Raw genomic sequence first — 24,650 nt, 5'->3', positions numbered from 1 at the left:
TTGTAGTTTTTATAAAGTTCAGATATTTAACTTTAGAATGCTTATCTTCACTTTGCAGAGGAGAACTCAGAGAGTAGCGTGCCTAGGATCACACAGACAGTTAATGATGAAGTCAGGGCCAGAACCAGGGTTCTGTCCTTTAATCCAGTGCTCTTTCCATATTCAACACTTTCTGCCATCAAACAGAAAATCGTAGTTTCAACTTACAAAGCACAGTGTTTCAATTATCGACAAGTATAAATGGCCTACCATCAAGGCATGCTGTGAGCTGAATGAAAACAATCATATGCTTGAGCCATGTGTATGTGGAAGTTTATCTAATTGTTTTCTCCTACTTGCAATGATTATCAATATTCTATTATTAATTGCAACACATAAAAACATGATTCAAAACCTACATTTTTGCAAATGGGCTTTCTACAAACTGGCAAGCAAGACCTCTCAAAATTTAGGGAAAAATCTTTAAAATAAACAACATTGTATTAATTCAATAATATTGAATTAGAATTATAGTGCAATTGATTTTAGAGCATTTTCACCATTTTAAAAGAAGAAAATCTATTTCAATAACTTATTTAAGTTCTTCCATATTCAACCTCATTTCAACCTTTGGACACTGTGATTTTCTAGTTTGCACATGGCTGCCTATTTATAAATATACAAGAGAATCTGGTTATAAGATGCCTCATTAGTACATAGACTAACATATACCATGCAATAAACAAGGTTCAGTTATAGGTTACAACTACAATAAAAACCTAATATATCAGTCTCCAAATCAGAGGTTAATCTGATACTCTTGCAGCATTACTGTTAAAAAGACACTCTATGGAATACAGATGTTCTAAGAGATGGAATAGTCAAAACCTGTCTACATAAAAAGAAATAATACATATGATCATATACACATGTCTATAGCAAGAAAAAACAGTCTTAGAGTAGTGTTTTCCTACTTACAGGTTGTAATCTACTAGGGGGTCATAAAATCCATTTAATGAGTGGCAACCAGTATTTTCAAAAAAATAGAAAAGAATGGAGCAGAATGAAATGCAATAGAATAGAATAGACAGTATCAGTGTGCCCTGCACATGGAAAAGTTAGGTATCCTTTTGTGAAAGATACTGAAACTTGTTTCAGATGCATGTAGAGGCACTGTATGTGTTCACCGGGTCATGATGTAAAATGTATTTCTTACTATGTATATGCTCCATATTAGAGACACACTTTCCTTAGAGAATCCCATCCCACTGCAGAGAAAGAGCCCTTGGCTGAGCAGATGCTCTTGAACAGCTTTGAGACAATAAGAAGCAGGAGAATGCAGAAGATTTCACCTTGGCTCTCTAAGAACTAGAAGAAATTGAGTTAGAAGGCCAAGAAATTTAGGAGGAATTGTGCCTAACTTTTGTTAGTGTCTAAATGAAAAGGAGACTCCTAGGAGAACTTCAAGCTGCCCGAATTCTAGCCACACAAATGCTCCTAGGTAGATGACCCAGGAGGAAGGAAGGTCTGGGTTAATCAGGGATAGAAAGGGGATGCTACTGCAGAGCAAGCTCCCCAATTGACAACTCTAGATCACACAATTTAGAAATGTCTGCTGAGGCTCATTTAGGCGCTCTAAACTTGAGGATAAGCCACATGCTGAAGGAACATACCAATCAAGCCTCAGGATGTCTCTGAAAGAATGAGCTGGGCCCACTTTTTTTGTTAATTTTTTGTGGTATATCGTTATCCTATATAACCTCCTCCCTCCACAAAAGAACAAAACAGCCAAGGCTATCTCTGGATGAAATTTGAAGATAGGGAAAGTCTTTCTGACAATCTCCCCTTTGGTCTTCACCTTTTGACTCTCCTTCCTGCTGCTCCTGATATATTCACTCTTGGTCCCCCCACAATCCTCCTAAGGTTTCTCTCTCATCTAGTCATCGACTAATCCTCAAATAAATGAATTGTTAATCCTCAATTAAATGATAAATTGCTAAAGACACAAGATACTTGCTCTCCCAGGGATATGCACAGATGAACAAATATCTAAAAATGAAATTTTTGGTACCTCAACAAAAAAGAAAGATCTAATTAGGACAGGGACCTCATCATCTTGCACAGATGTCCACACCATTCACTCATAAGCTTGGCTTTTTAATGATTTATGGTTTTGCTCAAGATTGAATTTTGATCAGCACATACTTATGACAAGGGATGTGCTTTACTGTTGCTGTCTAGAAATTCAAGCAGGTCCTCGCCTGGCGTGCTCATTCTCTGGAAATTATTCAAGTGATCTATGTAGAAGACAAACAAGTGGTGCTCACTGCCTCCATCGACGGCTCAGTAAGGTATGACCTTCACCTTGTGAATCAGGGCTTGGAGTATGAGATGTAAGCGATGTCAAGCTGGGAGCCAGCCCCATGGGCTAGTGGTTAAGTCCAGTGTGCTCTGCTTTGGCAGCCCAGGTTCGTGGGTTTGGATCCTGGGCGTGGACCTACACTACTCATCAGCCATGCTGTAGCTGCTGTGGTGGCAACCCACATAGAAACTAGAGGAAGACTGGCACAGACGTTAGCTCAGGGCTAACCCTACTCAACAAAAAAAAAAAAAAAAGATTTTAAGCTAAAGTTTAGTGCAATCTTGATTTGATGATTAACATAAGTAAATAAATAAACAAACAAATAAAAGGTGGCACAACAGGGCTTTGAGAAGATGGCCACTGATTCAGAATTCTTTTCTCTGCCCAAGGAACTGAGATGCCCTGCTCATCTATGTTAGAAGGTATAACAAATAGCTTAATAAAAGGTTGGTTTTTTGGGTAGATTATTTCAAAGAATTAAGCAAGATGGGTAGCTCAGAGAGACAGACCTAAGCCCAGGGAAGGTCATAGGAGACATGGGGTCAGAAGTCATAAAAAAGTCAGAGAAAAGATCAACTAATACCGAGAAAAGAGAAAAGTGAGCTAATTGTTTCACGGACAAAGTGACTGATTTTGCACAGCCTACTGGTTTTAATTGCCTAGATAATGCTAAATATACATATGCAAGATGCTAAAAACACATATACATAAAGAGAAAGGAAATGCCACAATGTTTTTTGAGACAAATTGCTGCGTATTAAAATGTCTTAAAATCATGGTAATGAATTATCCCCTGAAGAGAATAAAGTCAGGTGAGATCAAGAGGGGAAAGAGGCTTCAAAGTGTATCAGAGAATTGAAACATAATGAAGACAAAAAGGAAGGAATACTTTATGTTGCATAAAAGACCCTGGACTGAAATTCAACAGACCCTGGCCAGCTGGGTGAGCCTGAGCTGATCTGGATCTTCACCTTGAAAGAAACAGCCATCAAAGAATGTTAGGGCCAGCCCGGGTGGCCTAGTGGTTAAGTTCAGCATGCTCTGCTTCAGCAGCCCGGGTTTGTTTCCTGGGTGTGGACCTACAGAGCTCATCTCAGTGGCTATGCTGTGGTGGCAGCTCACATACAAAATAGAAGAAGATTCACAACAACTGTTAGCTCAGGACAAATTTTCCTCAGGAAAAAAAAAAAGAAGAAGAAGAAGAAACAGAATTTTAAGTGGGCAACTAACATAATCTGATTTACATTAAAAACTAATAATAATGTGTGGGAAATAGATTTCAGAGCAGCAAAAGTGGGAGCAAAGAGACTAGTTAGATGTCTGTGGTGAACATGGTGGCTTGGACTATGGAAGTGGCAACAAAGCTGGAAATAAATATTTTGGATTTGAGAACAATCCAAGATGTAAAATCCAGAAGATGGGAACTTCAACTGAAAGAGGAGGTAAGCAATAGATGCCAAGAATGACCACTGGCACATACGACTAGGTGAATGTTGGGGCCATTCATTGAGAGAGGAAGCACTAAAAGAGGAAAATATTTAGAATGTGGAAGGATGAAGGAGAAGCGGTGATTTCAAGGTGAATCTGTAGGGGGCAAACAGTTAGGCTGCTTTCTCTGTCAGAAAGGGAGTCTGTTGTTTTATTCAGAGGAAAAATTTAGAAGATGACATTTCATTATTATAGATGTTTTTCACAAGTCTGTTCCTTGGGTCTCTGCTCCAGTATATTTTCAGCTACCTGTCAGCAGAAGTGTTAACTGGAGATTGTAATACACACACACACACACACACACACCCCCTCCACACGGCCCATGTGCACACACCTCTGTTGTCCTGAGCTTTCCCTGCTCAAACCAGTTACCCTTGGCATGCAGAAATTACTTTTATGATTCCTCAAGTTAAAATCTCCCTAGATATTCAGTTCAAAAAACATAGCTCTATTACTAGCTGTCAGAATACAGTTCCCTAGGGAAACAAAAGAAAAAATGAACAAATGGGACTACATCAAACTAAAAAACTTCTGCATAGCAAAGGAAACCATCAACAAAACGAAAAGACAACCTAACAATTGGGAGAAGATATTTGCAAACCATATATCAGATAAGGGGTTAATATCCAAAATATACAAAGAACTCATACGGCTCAACAACAAAAAAACTAACAATCCAATTAAAAAATGGGCAAAAGATCTGAACAGAGATTTCTCCAAAGAAGATATACGGATGGCCAACAGGCACATGAAAAGATGCTCAACATCATTAGCTATCAGGGAAATGCAAATCAAAACTACAATGAGGTATCACCTCACTCTGGTCAGAATGGATATAATTAACAAGACAGGAAAAGACAAATTTTGGAGAGGGTGTGGAGAGAAGGAAACCCTTGTACACTGCTGGTGGGAGTGCAAACTGGTGCAGCCACTATGGAAAGCAGTAAGGAGTATCCTCAGAAAATTAAGAATAGATCTACCATATGATCCAGCTACCCCACTGCTGGGTATTTATCCAAAGAACTTGAAAACACAAATGGATAAAGATACATGCACCCCTATGTTCATTGCAGCATTATTCACAATAACCAAGCCTTGGAAGCAACCTAGGTACCCATCAAGGGACGAATGGATAAAGAAGATGTGATATATATACATAATGGAATTCTACTCAGCCATAAGAAATGATGAAATCCGGCCATTTGCGACAACGTGGATGGACCTTGAGGGTATTATGCTAAGTGAAATAAGTCAGAGGGAGAAAGTCAAATACCATATGATCTCATTCATAAGTAGAAGATTAAAAAAACAACAAAACAAACACATAGCAGCAGAGATTGGATTGGTGGTTACCATAGGGGAAGGGGGGTGGGGGGAGGGCAAAAGTGGAGATTAGGCTCACATGTGTGGTGATGGACTATAATTAGTTTTTGGGTGGTGAACATGATGTAATATACATAGCAGTTGAAATATATTACAATGTACATCAGAAAGCTATATAATGTTATTTTCCAATTTTAGTGCAATAAAAATTAAAAATAATAATAATACAGTTCTCTTCATAACTGAGCCACGTTCTTTTGCTAAGACTAGCCGCCATTTTCTAAAGAAGTAGGAAACTTCAACACTAAGTATTGATTGTCAAAAAGATTGTGATTTTATAATAGGAAAAAGCATATAAAGACTTAGCTCTGGGACAGAGCATAGACGGGGCTACGGATCCACATTTAAGGCCCAGGAATCCAGGCTGAGAGGTAGGATCAGTCACCTGGGAGAATTCCTCATGGAGCAGGAAACACCACAAAGCAAGGAGACCAAAAGTTGCTTCAGTCCTTGCCTATGATAGAATGAATTCAGAGTTGTCCTGAAATTGGTCCCTCACCCCTCTGACTTCTGTGGGGAAAAGGCTGGTCCATTTCACTCTGGCAAAGGCTCTGGCAAGGAGACCATGACATTTATGTAGTGCTGGGGAGTTAAAATACGTAAGGGGTATAGGATGCCCATGTTCTCAGGACAGTCAGGTGTGAGGAGTCCCACTGGCTATCTCCGCCCCGCCTCCGCCTCGGTGCCTGCCTCTTTGATCTGGAACACTACTTGGACTTTATGGAATCTACTGTTAGTTCATTTAGCTTGTCCACCTTCTGGGTCACTGCAGTAGGCACATGATGATTGTTTCCATCATTTGTCACTCTGAGGTTGAAATCAAGACATAAAAGGAAGATCTTCCAAATACTATTTTATCTTTCCGTAAGACATAGGGCACACACTCTTGCTAATGACATTCTCTATTACTTTAAACTACATGGGCTATTCAGAGAGACCTCTTGGAGTGAACTGATGGTGAAATAATGCATATGGATAAAGAGCCACTTCTTTCGGAATTGGGTTGTAAAAATGAGTACGGTATTTCCACAGTTCTAGGAATTGTGGATGCAGGTTGAGAGGATTTTGGTAATAGTAAAAGCATCACTAGGTATCTCCTCCTACAAGTTATTTTGATGCTGATATGGAAAGTAGACAGCTGAGATACAGCCTAAGGCCTAATTCAACTAAAACACTGTCAGTCAATGTGGGTTCTATTAGCTTCAATGAGCAGAATTATTCTGGAAAAATCTGTTCCTTGTTTCCTGCCTTTAATGAATGGGTATCATAAGTACAAATTCAAACTGACATTTTCCAAAACCATTGTAGAGTAGAATTCTAACTGATAAAAATGTTTATGCTACGTTTAGCTCCATAAATTTAAGAGGAAGAGTCTTAGACTCAAGTTTAAAATCCCTGATGGACCACTGAAAATCTATATAAATGATCTAATGAACAGAATAACTTCCACTGGATTCCAGTTACTTTATCCTCCCCACCTTTACTTTCCTCAGGCTCTGGCATGCACTCAATGGTCATTACTGTGGATATTTTGGACAGCGAAGAATGTTTGAAATATCACAGACAAGTGATTTCATTTTGCCTTGTGATGTTAATGAATATCCCATAGAAATAAAAGAAGAAAGCAAGTTCACAGAGAAGAAGCAAAAGTATGAATATCCTCTGGTATTTGACAAGCAAAGGTGAGACCACTGGGTTTTCTTCAGATGGGCAGACAAGAATTAAACTACTGTCATAATGTGACACTGTGCTGGATGTGGAGAATTCAAAGGTGAAAAGCACAGAACTTTTCAATAATTTTGCAATCCATGGAAGGGAGACATATGTAAACAAAAAGCTACAACTCAGTATAATAGTACTGCTAGGAACATTTAACTCTGAAGATAACCACAGAAGGGTAAACAGCATTTACCCAAATGAAGAAGACCAAGGAGGCAGTTGCCTAAGCAAAGGCACTAAATAATGAGACTATCATACAGTCTTTCCAGGCTTGGAGCCCAGGGAGCAAGTAGGGAGGACATGGTAGGAGATAAAGCAAGGAAAGTCTGTAGGGGCCAAAGCACGGTGAACTTTTTTTATGGGCCAACCATAAGGATTTTAAACTTTACAGAAATCACTGTGACAAGATACATGAGGAAAAGCAGGTCTGAAGAAAAGGACAGCGAGTTTGGTGTTGGACAGGTGTAAGTCCAAAAACAGTCACGTGGAGGTATTTACCGAGCACTGAGATGGACCTGCCTAGAGCTCCCCAAAGGGTCAGAGCTGAGACAGAGATGTGAGAGTCACTGGCATAGTAGTATTTTCACCAGGGATACGTCACTTAGGTCCTGTGTACAGAGTGAGAAAAACATAAAACTAAGGAAGAAATCAAGAAACGATCATCTCTAAAGAGCAGGCCAAGTGAAAAAGGTTAAGAAAGAATAGCCAGGATGTTGAAAGGAAAACAACAAACAAGTGGTATGATGGAAATCAGAGGAGGAGAGAGTTGTAAGTAAATGGTAGAGAGGACACATTTTAGAACATGCAGTGAGATCACATAGGACAAAAGAAAAGTAAACATTGGATTTGGCATCTTTGTCAGCTGAAAAGTCACTGATGACTCTAGAGATGGTAATTTCAATGGAGTAATGGGGAAAAATCACATTGCAGTGGTTGAGAAATAAATAGGAGATATGAGGTGACGATAGTATAGATTACTATACTATTAGATACTAATAGTATATAAAAATATATACTATTATTTTTAAGAAAGTTGAATAGCTCTAGGGTTGAAGAAGAATTTGTTTCACGTGTTTGCTTGTTTGTGGGGGAGACGCGAGCATGCTTAAAGGCTTATGAAAAGGAAGATAGTTCTCCAACAGAGAACAGAATGTTGATGAAAAGCTACTTTGTGCTTTTGCAAAGTTCAGTCTTGGTTTTGACTGTGGTCAGATCCTTGTCGTAATGGAAGAGATTGGTGCTCATCTGAGCTTTCAACATCAGTGAAGCCCAACCCTAGATGATGGATAGCTAAATGTATAACCCTCAAGGGACCAGACCTGCCTAGACTGGTAACATGCAGCAGACCAGAACTGGGTAAGCTGACTAGATGAGTCCAAAGTGGGAAGAATCAGAGAGAGTTGTCTAAGATAATGTCCTTTCGGGAAATCCTAAGAGAGTCAAAGCTGGGGAGACCCAATGCCATTATCTAGTCCAAAGGTTGATAGAATGGCTGTAAATAGGACTTGAAGCTAAGAGAAGCTACATAGAATTTGGATCAAAACAAGAGCAACTTGAGAATAAAGAGCAAAGGTTCCAGGTAATGGCTAAAACCCTACTGAAGTGTTCAAGTCTTGCTTTGGCTAGACAGTAAGATCTGGTAAAGTTCACCAAGCAAAGCTGATCCATCTCTTTTGGGTAATTGCTGAGTCTTGAACATCCATATATCTTAGCGCTTAAAAGAATATATTCCAATTTGTTAACTTGCATCTCCTTCACTATTCCGTAATTTCCTTCAGGACTAGGACTGTGTTTTATACATCTTTATATCCCCAATTCTTAGCTCAATGCTTAGTACACAGTAGGCACTCAAAAGGCATTTGTAGAACAAACAAAGAATGACTAATGGAGAACATCACCAGCAGAGGCAAAAGGTGTAAATGGTAGATGCAGAAGTGTGAAACAGCATGATAGCTCAAATGTGGGATATGTGTTCATATTATAAGTAAATAATTATGTCTTGTCTGTAGCAAAATGGACCTTCTTCTGCAAAAGTACTCTATCTTAGGACATTTATTTATTTATTTATTATCTTTAAAAAATGTTTTCAATGCTTAGTTATGACTTTTTAAATATATGCATAAGTAAGTTTTAACTATAGAGAAAGCTACCCTGAGTCACACGAAGATCAAGCAGTGGTTTTGTAGCCAAGGTTTCCACATTCCTACTACACAGTTTTATTCCAATGGCTATTAATGAATTGAACTACATGGCACGTTCAGCCTTAGGAGAAATCTCTGTAATTTCCCTGGAGGGAGATCCGGGACGTCACGTGGAATAAGCATTAGGTGCAGAGGTAGTATCATTAGGACCAGTGTCATGGGAGCCAGAGAATTTGGGGACCTAGAGAAAGAAGGATGTAATTGATAACTTGCTTAATAGGCAGAGAATAAAAGGTGTGGGTATGTACTTAACAGTGTTTCTTGTATCTTTTTACGCAGATGGAAAAAAATGAGCTCAATGTCTTTGCTTTTCAAACGTACACCTCCCAAGACCTTTGAAGTGGAACATGATTTTAAGTTTTTCAAGTCTCTTTCTTCTCCCAAGGTAGCTTTAAAACGAACAAACGAACAGAAAACACTTTGCTCTGGTTTTCCTGATTTTAGATATGCACAGTGTATTCGTTTTCTATTGCTGCCATCACACATTACTGCAAACTTGGAGGCTTACACCATATAAATTAATTACCTTTCAGTTCTGTAGGTCAGAAGTCCAGCCTGGTCCTCGCTGGGCTGCAGTGAAGGTGCTGCCAGAGCTGTGCTCCTTTTCTGGAGGCTGTAAGGGAGAATCTCCTTTCTGAGGTTGTGGCCCTCTTCCTGCATCTTCACAGCCAGAAATGGGGCATCTCTCCGCCCATTCTTCTGTGGTCGCGTGTCTCTCTGACACAGAGGGAAAGGTTCTCTGTGTTTAAGGATTCCTGTGATTAGATTGGGCCCACCTGGGAAATCCATCTCAAAGTTCTTAACCTTAACCACATCAGCAAAGTCCCTTTTGCCAAGTGAAGCAATATATTCACAGGGGGGCTGGAGGTGGGGGTGGGCATCTTTGGTTGTAAATATTCTGCCTATCACAGACAGACACACTTTGCTTCAGTGCAGAATAGGAGAGAAAAGTGTACTGCTATTCATTCTATTTGTATTTCAAACACTTCTAAGGACTAGGTACAGCATGAGTCCTTAGGCTAAGGTCTGGCATTAACTGATTAAATTGACTTCTTCAAGATCTTCCACAAAACAAACCAAACTTACCTCTCTAAACTTATCTCCCATTACTAACCTACAGTTGTTCTGCCCTCTACAAATCAGACTAGCTGTTGTTTCCCTGAGCATTCCTCTCAGTCTTCTGCCCCTACAGTTCACCTGGGCTCTCCTTGACATAGGCATGACCTCTCTCCATCTGTCAAAGTCCATCCTACCTTTGTAACTACCTTCATAACTTATAAAGGATTAGTATCCAGAATAGAAAAAGAACTCCTGGGAATCAATAAGAAGAAAAGACAGTCCAATTAAAAAAATGGTCAAATACTTGAATGGACACCTCACACATACACACACACAAACATTTAGCAATAAACAAATAAAAAGATGCTCAACCTCAATAGTAAACATGGAAATTCACATCAATAGTATTAGGAGACACCATTTAACACCCACCAGATTGGCAAATATCAAAAAGTCTGACGATAGTAAGGGTCAGTGTGCATGTGGCACACTCAGAATGCTAATCTGCTGATGCAAGTAGTGTCAGTTGTAGAACCACTTTGGATAAAAAGGTGGCATTACCCAGTAAAGTTGAAAATAAGCATACCCTACCAAATATACACCCTGGGAAAACTCTTCAACACGTGCTTATGAGGCAAGTACAAGAATGCTCAGATCAGTACTGGTTGTAATAGCAAAAACCTGAAAGCAGCCTAAATGCTCATCATCAGTATAATTGGTAGATAAATTATGGCATATTTATAAACTGGAATACTACAGAGCAGTGAAAATAAATGAACTAAAATAACACTCACCTACATGAATGGATGAGAAAAGTTTTACATGAGAGTTGATACACTGTTATTTCATTTATATAAAAGTCAAGAAGAGACAAAACTAAATAAAATATTGTTTTGGCAAAAAGCATATAAGGTTAAACTATACAAATAAAAGGAAGAGAATTCAAAGCATAAAATTCAGGAGAGTCATTATGTCTGAGGACAGTGGAAAGGACTGAGTCGTGGGATGGCATACTGAGAACCTCAAAGTTGCGGGTATTGTTCCAATTTGTAAAACAGAGCTGTGGGTCCATGAATGTTCATTATGTCATTGTTCTTTCATAGTATCAACTTTATATTTAACAAATATTTAAAACTTTCCACATGAAACAATTTCGTCACTCCTACCTTTCAGTCCAAATGGAACTCAGATAGCTTCTCCCGGAAGACAGGTGACAAGTGACAGGCAAGAGAGACATCGGATGTGGGGTGTGACAGACTCATGTTTAATCTTGGATAAGTTATTTTATCTCTTTCCTCATCTGAAAAGCCCTCAAACAGTTGTTGTGAGAATTAAATGAGAAAGGGTATACCAGGTACATTGTAGATACTCAGTAAATGTTATTCTACTTTCCCCGAAGGCCCCGATCTCTCCCTGCTTCGTGCCTCCTGACATGTTCACTTACCACGTTCTGCACCAAATGAGAACTATTTGTGTATTTGCTTTTATTTCCTCCCCCTGCCCACCACCAAATCATAAGTTCTTTGGGCAAAGAAATATGCATAGCATGTAACAGATACTCAATTTTGTCCAATAGGATTGAAATAGCACAACCTAAAAATAAAGATTGGTATTCACTTTTTAATATTCTCTTCCAGTTTGAAGACAAGAAATAATTTTTTTAAAAAATAATTTAACTTAAACATTAAATAAATTTGGGGAAATCTTTAGAAAGGTTTTACAGCTCTTCAAACAATTGAATGCTCAAGATACTTACTCTCTTTTTCCACACCTCTATCTTCTCAATTGCTTGGTAAAATAACAAAGATTTAATGCCAAAGCTAAGTTAAAATACTTTTCACTTAGGAATCTGTGATTTTTACCAGCAATCTTGTTTTGCCCATTCCTTTTCATTCTCAATTGTGTAATATTTATCTAGTCACTTCTTTCTGTTAATTTCTTTTTGACATATTGTTATCAGTAATAATAATACAATGGTACTAAATCTTACTTTTGGATAGCACCTTACTATATACATTATCTCATTCGATTCTCGTAACTAGTCAACAGGGAAAGAACTTGCCTAAGATCATACAGCTAGCATGCGGCAGCGTCAGGATTTGAAGCCAGTAATTCTGCCACGGATGGAATGCACCCTTTCCATTAAACGTTCACTCCTGTTTTGCAGATTCAACGACGTGCTTTGGAAGGTTTCATGACTGAAAACAGGGAGGCAGGGATTGTTTTTGGTTCTCTGCCTATATACAAGGTGAGGTGGAGGTTTCTAGGACTAGCGTGGTTACAAAACAATGGGGAACCTGACATCTCACTCCTGACCCTGGGCTAGCAAGTAAGGTTGGAGAAAAGCACATAACCAAGCCAACTGCTTCCATAAACACATTGTGTCTGATTCCAGAGAAGTCTTCAGTTGTGTGTGTCAATGGCCTTGATCACTTGTCTCTGCCATTCCACAGTGAACAACACTACAGGAAACTATTTCAAACTTTACCCTGGACCTTCATCACCTACAGGATAAGATCCAAATGATTTAGCCTAGCACACAAACCTTTCACGATCTGGCCTCTGCCTGAGCTGCATGACCTCATTTTCTACCACATTCTCCATATACCCTCTACTCCACCTATGCCAAATTACTTGCCATTCCTTAAGCATCACTGTCCTTTCTACTTCTGCAAATTTGCCTGTGCTGCCTCTCTGCCCAGAATTCACTCACCCCTTGTTTCCCTCTAAATCCTCACTCATCCTTCAAGTCTTCACTCCAGATATCCTCTATTAAATTAAAGAACAAGTTAATTAATCAAGAATAATAAGCCAAAGATGAAATATTTCAACTTAATCTTATTGCTTCTTAAAACATTACTTCTCCTTCCCAAGAACATATCCACTGTAATAGGTTCAAACACTTGAGTCAGAAATGATGCTAAGGGGGAAGGATCAAGAATGAACAGTGGGCAACTGAGAAGGGAGGTGTATTTTAAAGCAATTGGACATTCTCACTCCTTATCCCCCAGCCCTGAATTCACATGACAGAAATAATCACTTTAAATACGTCTTATTAACTCTTTATTTATGGTTTGTAGGTACCAAGCCCCACCAGTCTAAAATTCCTTCCACTCATCGAGTCAGAACCTCAAAGGGAGTCTCCAGATGGCATTCCAGGAAAGAAGAAGGGAGGTCATGTTCAACATGAAAAAGTAAATTAGTACTTAGAATTCCAGAGTGTACCCCACGGCTGTTTGGATTATTAACTTTTCTCTGTTCCCAGAAACATTCTGAGCCTAAAATTATCCCAGTTCATACTCTTTTAATGAATATTTCAGAATGTATGTGTCTTAGCTCAATGAAATGGAAATCATTAATTTCCTAGATAGAAAAGTCAAACAGGACCTGTAAGTGTGACAAATGAAATATTCTAGAGCTAATATAAGACTTAGGTTCAATGACTAGTTTTAAAAGCTAGACAGTATGACATAACATAACTGAGGGCTGTTTAGTTATGCTTTTAATCTGACTGTACCTACAGGACGGAGCCATGACATCAGTAAGTTTCTAGCTTACCAGCCAAGTCAAAGAGAACTGTTTCCATGTATATTAATAGGAATAACTAATATACAATGCTTTCCAGTTTACATAGTGTTTTTATAAATGATTCTTTTGATTTTCACAATAATTACAACAAAAATATTAGATCCATCTTCGAATTGGAAAAAAATGTAGTCTAAAGGGAGATTAAGTGACTTGCCAAAGATCAAATAAGAATGAAGCGATAAGCTGAGATCTACTTCTACTCCAAATTTCATGCTCTTCTGTTAAACTATACAGCCTAAAAAACCTCAAACCCTCACTCGTCTACTAGTTCTCGGAAGCTTGTATGGGCCTAATTTAACCTGTGCCCATTTATCCAGTCATTAAAATAGATCAAATAGATCTAACATACAGCAATTTTTATAAACCTCTATTCCATGAAGTCAGTCTAAAAACAGAAATGAGATGGTTCTTACTGTCTGCACCTAATTGAGTAACAGATAACAAACACAACAACAACAAAAACCAAAATATGGGTTATGTAATTAATACAGAAAACTTGACCATAATTTTGTTAGCTTGCTCATTTAATGAGAATATGAATTATCCCTGTGAATCATCAACTCTACCAATTATTTAAGTCAGAATTTTGGGCAATAAAAGAGTTTTCTATAAAAATAATATTTTTTACTTTTAATTGTTTTATGGAACAGATGAAACACAGTGGTATAAATAATCCAAAACTAACAGGTAATCAGAAGCGTATTTGTTTCGAGTGTTATAATTCATATATTTTATGCCCTGTGTTTGCATTCTATGTTTTGCCCCATCTGATATTAAACATGCTTCACATTTCTAAGTACAAACTAAGTAACAGAAAGAAGGTGGCCAGATATGTCTTAAATGCCAGAGGGAAGACAAAAATGGAATTAAAAATTAGTCAGAGTTAACCTACATAGTGAATAATGTATACTCAGATAATCAGAAATTGATTCTACTATGGTTAATTTTATTACAGATCATGAAATATGATAAGTTATTTGTCCAATCACAAAGGAACTTTTAATATGTCTGTTGTTTTAATAGAGGCTTTGTCTTCTCTTACCTGTCCTGATACGTCATTAACCACACGAGAAAGGCAAAGGGGCAGATGTCTCAATTTGCTTACAGAAAAGGAGCCACAAAAGCAGGACTAACGATCCTCTTTCTGGTTTATTGAAGAAAAGAGCTCAGTGTGGTCAGGGTGTTAAAATTAGTTTCCAAAATAAAATTAGGTCCTTTTCAGGAAATTGTGCATTTAGCAAGACGACAATAAAATCTGGAAAGTGGGATGGATTAAAGCACCACCATGTTGATTGCCTGCAATTTTAGGAACCCAGATAGCATAAGTGGGAGATGAGTAGATGAAATCAAATCAATAAATACACATCAAATGCCTATTTTCATGAAAAAGCACTTCCAGGAAGCTGGGTACAAAATTACCTCAGAAAGTTTAGTGTTCAGATTCCACTTTTGTGGAACAAATATTTATAAACTATCCTGAAATACCTGCTGTGTGCCCTGCACCGTGCTGGGCTCCAAGAGGCCATCAGAGATGAAGATGCTCACAGTGCAGGGGGGAGGGAGTCCTCTGAGCAGAGCCCACGACAGGCGTTTTAATCTCTTTGATTATTATTTTCACATAATAGAAATGCTGGTTCTGAGTATTAATGTCTTTAAATTGTTTGCAAGTCTCTTTAGAATTCAATAACAAGTCACAAAATATTAACCATAGTACAGGAAAACATAAATCAGAACATAATGTTTACCATTCCTTTTCAGTCTAAATGTGGGAAGAAAGGGAGAGAATGTGAACTTTGTGACATGTAATCCATTTTCCAAATTGTGGAAACATATCCAGTAATAGAAAAATGATTAAGTGAAAGATGACATGATAGCATACTCTATAGTTTTTCCAAAGAATATTTAAATAATTGAAAAGTTCTCACAATTTTATTTTGGGTGAAAAGGGTATCTATAACTATAACTGAGTGATAGTGCTAATGATAATGGCTAACATTTGGTTTAAAATTAGTGCACCAGGTACAACACTGACCATTTGATAGACACTCTTTCACTTAGCCTTTACGACACTTTGAGATGGTTACGATTTTCATCCGCATTTTATAGCTGAGAAAACTGAAGCACAGAGGATAAGTAATTGATCTAAGATCCCTAAAGAAATAGCAGAGCTGGGATTCAAACCCACAGCTTGACCTCAGAGCCGGGACCCTTAAGTACAATGCAGCGTCCTTCCGAGGCCGGCAAGCCGCTGGGCCACCCCGGGGCAGAATCACCTGCGAGTTTACCAATAAAGAACCCTGAGGAGCCTCCCTTCCCACGGCTCTCTATCCCTCCCCAGAATGTACTTTTCTTCACAGCTCCTGCCCCTACCTGACATTACATTGTATGAGAATTCATTTCTTTTTATTGATTCTGTCCCACTAGAATGTAAGATGCATGAAAGCAGGAACTTTGCCTCATTCTCTGCTGAAACTCCAGTGTTTAGAACAGACTGACATATAGTTGATGCTCGAAAACATTTGCTGAATGAAAGAATGAATGAGTTAGAAGGAGGAGGAGGAGGAAGGGGAGGACAAGGAGGATAATAACAGAAAATTAAAGAAAGATAGATCAGGGCAGCTCGCAAGTGGCCTCAGGCGTTGAGCAGGCTGACACAGGGTCTCCCACCTCGTCTCCGGGAGAAAGAGGAGCAGCGCGTGACCTAGGCGTGTTCCAGCCTAAGGAGATTTAGGTGGTTGAGTTTTGAACTTGGGGCTCACTGTCTTTTTTTCTTTACCTTATAACTCTCTACATCTCCTCTTCCCTTTGTCTTCTTTCTCTCTTCTTCCCCATAATAGACCATAAAATCAAATTGATGTGTACTATAAATATTGGCTGAATATTATTGACAAAATTAGACACTCTCAATCCGAATTTTTAAATCAAATGAGTCTAACTTTTTATATGTATGTCTTTCCAAAATATCCAATTCAAAGCTAACTTTCACTTCTCGTTCGTGGGATCATCACCTGATTTTATTTTCCTGTAAGTCAATAGACTTTGATGATATTAATATACAATATCTCTGTGCGTTACAAAACCTAGCAAACTTCTTTGTTTTGTTCTGTTTTAACCAACCCTTTATAGATTGGGCAGTAGAGTCCCAGAATGGATAACTGCCCAGTCAAGTAGTTCTAAAGCTTCTGCCCTTCAGTCATACTCTTCTGGAACCCTGCCTCCTGTTTTTAACACGTTTTTACTGGAGGCACACAAGATAGTTAAGTAAACAACTATATTTTCTTTCTAGGAAGATTAAAACCTCCACAAAATTAGTGGTGCAACTTGACTTTAGAAAATTGCATTTGTCACATAATGCCAATTACTGACATGTTCTTTCTTTTGCAGTCACCACGGAGGAGAAGTCTGAAAAGAAATTTAATCCCGCAAATAAATCTGGCTTCTTCCTTCTTCCCAGCCATCCCCAGATGAAGAGAGAAAAGTCAGAAGTGGCTGCTGTGGCCTGAGCTACACATAAAATGGGAAGGTCTGAATGATACTCCAGTCTTTATTTCAGGATGAAACTGAGGGTCCACGAGACACTGTCATCCATACCTGTATCCTCAGACCATTCTATCAATGGAGAAGATTGCTCAGGGAGCTCAGGTGGAATAAGTTCTGAATACCAACCAAGCAACAAGCAGCCAGTTGGCCAACTTCTTTCACTATCAAAATTCACTTAACAAATAGGCAAATGTTTCTTGTTTACTGTCAGCAAAATGACACATAAGGAAACAAAGGAAATCAATAGCATAAGTAGATCTAAAGTAATGTGGTTATTAATGATTAGCTTTCCAACTCCCTCCACTGTTACCCTAATTCATAACCAGAATTATTATCAGCATGTATCAAGTAAGAGGCAAATTACTTGAGTGTCACACTATGTGGTGAACAAAGAGAATTATTAAAAAGAAAAACGTGCCAGTCAAGCCTCTAGCCATTTGTCTTCTTCATTTGGGGAAATGTCACATGGAAGAAAATGTTCAGATTCTTAGATAAAAGTCAGGAGTTATTTACATTTAGTCTAGAAATGACTCTAGATAAATAGAACTGGAATGGTTACTATCTGAATTTTCTAGGGTTCATCTTTTATTAATTCTTTTATTAATTTATTTTGGTATTTTGACCAAATGATTAATTTCACCAATGGATATTCATGTAATAAATGAAAGCATCTAAATTTGATCAGTAATAAATAAGATTTTAAATAAGTCAAAGGCATGAGGAAAGTATCAGAATTGAAGCTCAAAGACTGGCTAAGCCAGGCCTCTTTGGGAAACCTGGAGACGTGAGTGACAAAGCATTCCTGCATCGGGTCAATCTGTCCCCCCAAAGCACAGGCCACTTGTTGGGAAAAAACTGCAGCCCCTTAACATTTGATTCTGCCTTTCCATCCTGGCAAGGGCTCTTTAATTCTTAAAATCCCAACAACTTTGGAAAACTAAGGAAATTTTTTATTCATAAAACTTTATTTACACATTTATTTTTATGTTTATTTCTAATCATGTACTAAATTTTGTTGCTAAGAGGAATGTGATCATTTCTCCTACTAATTTTCTTTTTCTTTTAACTTTTTTCTTCAAGTATTTTTAATTTCACAAGAAACTAAAGTTCCAAGAGAAAATATTGAACATTAAGGTATTTAAATTTTTTAAAATAGCTTCTATGATTTATTGAAATGAAAGAAGAGACTCAAGAAAAAACAGAGCATAGTTATGGAAAATTATCACCTACCAATACCTAAGTAAGCCAAAATATTCTCTTTTTTTTTAAATTGGGGTATAATTGACATACAACACTATATTGCTTTCAGGTTTACAACATGATTCAATATTAGTACATATTGTGAAATGATCACCACAATAAGTCTAGTTTACATGCGTCAGCACACATAGACATAGCTATAATTTTTTTTCTTGTGATGAGAACTTTCAAGATCTACTCTCTTAGCAACTTTCAAATAGGTATTTCAGTATTGTTATCTATAGTCACCCTGCTATACATTACTTCCTCATGACATTTATTTTATAACCGGAAGTTTATACCTTTTGACCCCCTTATTTTGCTGCAGAAGATTCTTTTTTAAAAGATTCTGAAAGTTCAAAAGAAAACTTCCAAAGATTTTATGAAAATGATTCCATTTCCTACCTTTTTCAATCTCAGTGTAAAAAAGGCTATTTTATCCCTAGGCTTAGATTTCCTAAAACAAGACAATATTGAATATCCTGCTATGTACTCACTCCCTTTAATATGAAATTCAAGGCCCAAAATTAGCATCCCCCTCCTTTTTTGACTGAGGAATTCTCTAAAATCTCTTTTAATTTCTTGACGCTCTTAGGGTTTTAAAAAATATTTCAGCATTTTTGGTCATTATATCATAAGTGATTTTATTTTAGTCAATATACTGTTAAGAATGGCAGTATAACTAATTATGTAAGTATAATAAAACTTTTAATGATATACATAATATATAGAAAAATGTTGTCTTTTCCCTCATTTATCAAGTAACAGGCTGATTAAATTAATCATTTAAGATAAAGCTTGACTTCTTGACAAATAAATTAAGAATACAGTCATGAACCACGTAATGACATTTTGGTCAATGATGGACCATATATATGAAGGTGGTCCCATAGATTAGTACCCTATAGCCTAGGTGTAGTAGGCTATACCATCCAGGTTTGTACAAGTGCACTCTATGATGTTCGCACAACAGTGAAATCACCCAAGGACACATTTCTCAGAATGTATCCCCATCATTAAGGGATACATGACTGTATTCTATTATATCATGTTCGGTGTGGGGTTAAAATGTTTACTAAAATCGAGGGTAATGATTTCTGCTTCAGGTAATGGTAGACTAGGTAATGTAGCCCAATCACTCCCACTGAGGATAACTAGGAAACGTGGACAAAATACAGAAAAGATCTCTATGAAGGCATCTGAGCACAAACAAGATGGTAAAGCATGACAGTGCCGGATTCCAGGGGAGTACTGAGGCTCAGGTAGGTAAGCCCAACTTTTGAAGCCAATCTTCTCCTGCAAGTGTGTGCTCATTCCAGAAGGGAAGATTAAGAAGCTAAGAAGCTGATGTGGTAATTAGGGCTAAGGGGACAGGGAATGGAATCCAGGCCTCATCAAGGGGTAGGCCCCTCTCACTTTGGGTTGAGGCTCCAAAGAACTGCATCCTAGAAAGATGGGTTAAACAAAGGTAGACAGGTCACTGGGGACCACAGTCCAGCTTCTAACTATTCCAATCCCTGAAATCAGACTCAGGTAACCATGAATTGCCAGAGGCCCCACGATCCTGCAGAAGTCAGGATAAATACTGTGGATAAAGATGACATCATCCTAGGCCTTAAATTATGTCTTTATTGTTCCAAATGTATGTCTGACACACTATAAAAAAACAACCAGGTATATGAGGAGACAAGACAACAAGAATAAGAACTAACAGAAAAAAGTAGATAATAGAAACAAACCCCTGGGAGCTCCAGATATCAGACTTACCAGATATAGACTTTAAAATAACTGTGCTCGCTATAGTGAAGGAGATAAAACACAAGACTTAGAATTTCAGCAGAGAACCAGAAATTGTTGATAAGAACCAAACGGAAATTCTAAAACCAAAAAACTGACTGAGACATTGGTGGCAGCCATTATTGTGACCTAGTACAGGTGTGCTGACTCAGACCCTGACACACACCATTGGAGTTCCCCTGGCCACTTAGCCCAGGGGTCTGCCACACCCACTAAAGCACAGATTTAATCCAGCTCAGCCAGGGCAGGCAGCCCACACTGGGGACTGGCCCCACCCAACAGCAAGCCCTTGGGCAACTTGTGGGCCTGAATAGGTGAGGTGCCTGGAAACACTGCAGCCTAGCGGGTGGGTCCACCTCTGCAGGGCAGGGTGTGTGTGAGGCGTGGGTCTGCATTGGTGGAGTGTGTGGGACCTCTACAGTGGGGCAACTGGATCCACTTCAGTGGGTCGGGGCATGTGCATGGGTCAGAACCGTGTTGATGGAATGTGTGGTCCTGTGGGTGGTAGGGCCTGACAGCTTCAGCAGAGTTGTGCTTCTCAGATAGCTACAAAGGGGATCAGTGCCACCTTCCAAAGCCTGAAACAATTAAGTACTCCCATGCCTGGGGCTGGCCTCAGTCAGCTGCAATCCTGAGAGAGCTGACAACAGCCTTGCAGGCCAGAGGCCCACAGTGATTGTAAGCCCCTGAATTTAGCAACCAGCCACACTGGGGACCTACTGACTTACCAGAAAAATTGCAACAGGAATGTGCTATTAGACTTTGCGGCCAACTGTGCTGGGGCTTCCCATGCCTGATAAAATGACTGAAGGGTCCATAGCAGCCACAAGCAGCTGAGCATTACCACCAGCCAACCAGGGGAACAGTCTGGATTCTCTGAGCACCTGAAGCAAGAGCAACCCTGTCACAATAGAAGGACACATGTAACCCACACAGGGAACACCCTTGGAACATTTGGAACTGGTGACAAGAGGGAAGCACACTGCTGGGCCTCATAAGGCATCTCTTACATAAGGCCACCTCTCCAAAATCAGGAGACATAGCTGACCTACCTAATACATAGATATAAGCACAGAGAAAAAGGCAAAATGAGGAGATAAAGGAATACATTCCAAGTAAGGGAACAGAACAAAAACCCAGAAAAAGAACTAAATGAAACAGAAATAAAGAATCTACCTGACAAAGAATAGAAAGTCAGAATCATAAGGAAGCTCACTGATTTTGGGAGAAGAATGGATGAACTCAGTGAAAACTTCACACAAGAATTGGAAAATATAAAGAAGACTCAATCAGAAACGAAGAATACAATACTGGAAATGAAAAATTCACTAGAGGAGCTTAAAGCAAAGTAGATGATACAGAAGAACGGATCGGCGAGCTGGATGAAAGACTCGAGGAAATCACCCAAGCTGAACAGATAAAAGAAAAAAGAATTAAAAAGAATGAGGACAGTCTAAGGAACTTCTGAGGCAACATCAAGCGCACTAACATCCATATTATTGGTGTCCGAGAAGGAAAAGAGAGAGACAAAGGGGCAGAGAATCTATTTGAAGAAATAATAGCTGAAAACTTTCCTAACCTAAGGAAGGAAACAGACAACCCCATACAGGAAGCATGGAGAGCACCAAACAAGATAAACCCACAGAGGTCCATGCCAAGAAACAATACTTAAAATGTCAAGAATTAAAGATAAAGAACGAATTCTAAAAGTGGCAAGAGAAAGGCAATAAGTTCATGAAAAGGAAACCACATGAGGCTATCAGCTGACTTCTCAGCAGAAACCTTACAGGCTAGAAGGTAGTGGCACAATATATTTAAAGTGATGAAAGGGAAAAAACCTACAGCCCAGAATACTCTACCTAGCCAAGTTATCATTCAGAATGGAAGGCAGATAAAGAGTTTCTCAGACAAGCAAAAACTAAAGGAGCTTATCACCAAGAAACCAGGCTTACAAGAAATGTTAAAGGGACTTATTTAAGTGGCAAAGGGAAGACCACAAGTAGGAATAAGAAAATTATCAAAAAATAAAAAAAGTGCAATAAAATCACCAATAAAGGCAAATATACAGTAAAGGTAGCAGATCAGCCACCTATGAAGCTAATATGAAGGTCAAAAGACAAAAGTACCAAAATTATCTACTTCCATGATAAGAGGGTAATGGATACATATGAATAAAAAAAGAGGTTAGATATGATCTCAAAAACATGGAACATTCTCCAGGATACATCACACATTAGGCCACAAAACAAGTCTCAATAAATTTAAGAAGATTGAAATAATACCAAGCATCTTTTCTGACTACAAAGGTATGAAACTAGAAATCAACTACAGGAAGAAAATCAGAAAAACCACAAATACATGGAGATTAAACAAAATACTACTAAACAATGACTGGGTCAATGAAGAAATCAAAGGAGAAATCAAAATTACCTGGAGACAAATGAAAATGGAAATACGACATGCCAAAATGTATGGGATACAGCAAAAGTGGTTCTAAGAGGGAAGTTTATAGCAATACAGGCCTACCTCAACAAACAAGAAAAATCTCAAATAAACAATCTAACAGTACACCTAAAGGAAATGGAAAAAGAACAAACAAAGCCCAGAATCAGTAGAAGGAAGGAAATAATAAAAATCAGAGCAGAAATAAATGAAATAAGGCTTAAGAAACAATAGAAAAAATCAATGAACCTAAGAGCTGATTCTTTGAAAAGATAAACAAAATTGACAAACCTTTAGCTAGATTCACCAAGAAAAAAAGACAGAAGGCTCAAATAAATAAAATCAGAGTGAAAGAGGAGAAATTACAATGGACACCTCAGAAATACAAAAGATTATAAGAGAATACCACAAAAAGATATATGCTAACAAATTGGATAACCTAGAAGAAATGGATAAATTCTTAGAATCATACAACCTTCCAAAACTGAATCAAGAAGAAATAGAGAATTTGAATAGACCAACCACTAGTAAGGAGATCACAGTAATCAAAAACCTCCCAAAAAATAAAAGTCCAGGACCAGATGGTGTTCCTGGTGAATTTTACCAAACATTCAAAGATTTAATGCCTATCCCTCCAAAAAACTGAAGAGGAGGGGAAGCTTCCTAACTCATTCTATGAAGCCAACATTACCATGATATCAAAACCAGACAAAGAAAATTTAAAAGAAGAAAATTACAAACCAATATCACTGATGAATGTCACAAATGGCCAGATTTCATCCTTTTTATGGCTGAGTAGTATTCCATTGTGTGTATACTTCAGTGGTGTCAATGAGGTCAGCCAGAGAGAGAGCATAAGATAAAAAAAGAAGAGAACTAGGGACAGAACTCCAGGGAATATCAGTACTAAGAGGCAAAGAAAGAAAGATTTGCTCAGAAAAGAAATGTAGAAGGAAAATCAGAAGAAAGTTTGGTATTACGGAAGCCAACACTTTCAAGGAAGAACTTATCAATGGTGTGAAATTTGGCAATGAGATCAAGCAAAATGACAGGGAGCTCTTTGTTTTAGTTCTTGATGTTTTTACTCAACTTCCTTGTGGTTCTGAGAACTTTGAGATATCTAGTCTATACTACTCTTTGAAAAACAGTAAATTTTTGGTTGTGAAAGTAGGATAGCTAGATACAGAATTGTAGGAGGGTATTTTCAAGATTGGAAGGGCTTAAGCATGTTTAAAGGCCATAAGAAGTGAGTCAAGACAGTAAAGAGAGAAACTGAAGACAGAGGATTTATCTGTGATATTTGATGGAGTAAGAGCTGCCTTAGAGCAGAGGCAGTGCTCATCTTCTGCTGTGACAGGAAACAATAAGGAAAGAGTGGGTACAGATAGCAATGAATCAGTAGTTGCCATGAGAGAAGGTTGAGGGAGTTCCTGCCAATTTGTCTCAGCTTCCTCCATGAATAATAACAATAACTCACATGCATCTATCGGGACCACGTTCAGCACTAGACATGGATTTTCTCATTGAATTTTCATAATACAGTGATGCTATTATTATCTACATTTACATATGAGAACACAGAGGCTTAGAGAGGTTAAGTAATCTGCCCAAAGTCACATCTTCAGGAAGTGGAGGAGATAAAAATCAAATTCAGGTCCATCTGATTCTGAGGCCCACATTATTAACCACTCATTTCAGAACCTTCAGCAAAATTGGAGATAGGGCTCTAGTAGATGGTTGAAAAGGAATGAGGAAACTTGGATATTCCTGAAGAATAGAAGAGAGGCTGTCTGGATATACCAAAGACTGCCTGGTAGCATTTAAGGTCCAAGTGAGTTTTAAAAAGAATGAGT

The 24,650-nt window shown here is 38.3% G+C and overlaps 1 protein-coding gene across 1 annotated transcript in view; it reads left to right on the top strand.

Annotated features, from left to right (window-relative positions):
- The window catches only part of WDR64 (WD repeat domain 64), a 114,291-nt gene extending 97,033 nt beyond the window's left edge, over nucleotides 1-17,258 (top strand). Inside the window, exons 23-28 of the mRNA XM_046680060.1 lie at nucleotides 2,221-2,330; nucleotides 6,706-6,894; nucleotides 9,412-9,517; nucleotides 12,359-12,439; nucleotides 13,272-13,385; nucleotides 17,164-17,258. Coding sequence (XP_046536016.1) covers nucleotides 2,221-2,330; nucleotides 6,706-6,894; nucleotides 9,412-9,517; nucleotides 12,359-12,439; nucleotides 13,272-13,385; nucleotides 17,164-17,247 — 684 coding nt within the window. The 3' untranslated portion in view covers nucleotides 17,248-17,258. The remainder of the gene's footprint in view (nucleotides 1-2,220; nucleotides 2,331-6,705; nucleotides 6,895-9,411; nucleotides 9,518-12,358; nucleotides 12,440-13,271; nucleotides 13,386-17,163) is intronic.
- Nucleotides 17,259-24,650: the final 7,392 nt, after the last annotated feature.

The sequence above is a fragment of the Equus quagga genome, chromosome 12, assembly GCF_021613505.1.
Source record: "Equus quagga isolate Etosha38 chromosome 12, UCLA_HA_Equagga_1.0, whole genome shotgun sequence".
Lineage (NCBI taxonomy): Eukaryota > Metazoa > Chordata > Mammalia > Perissodactyla > Equidae > Equus > Equus quagga.
The sequence above is the reverse complement of the archived record's forward strand: the minus strand, read 5'-3'. Positions and strand labels throughout refer to the sequence as shown.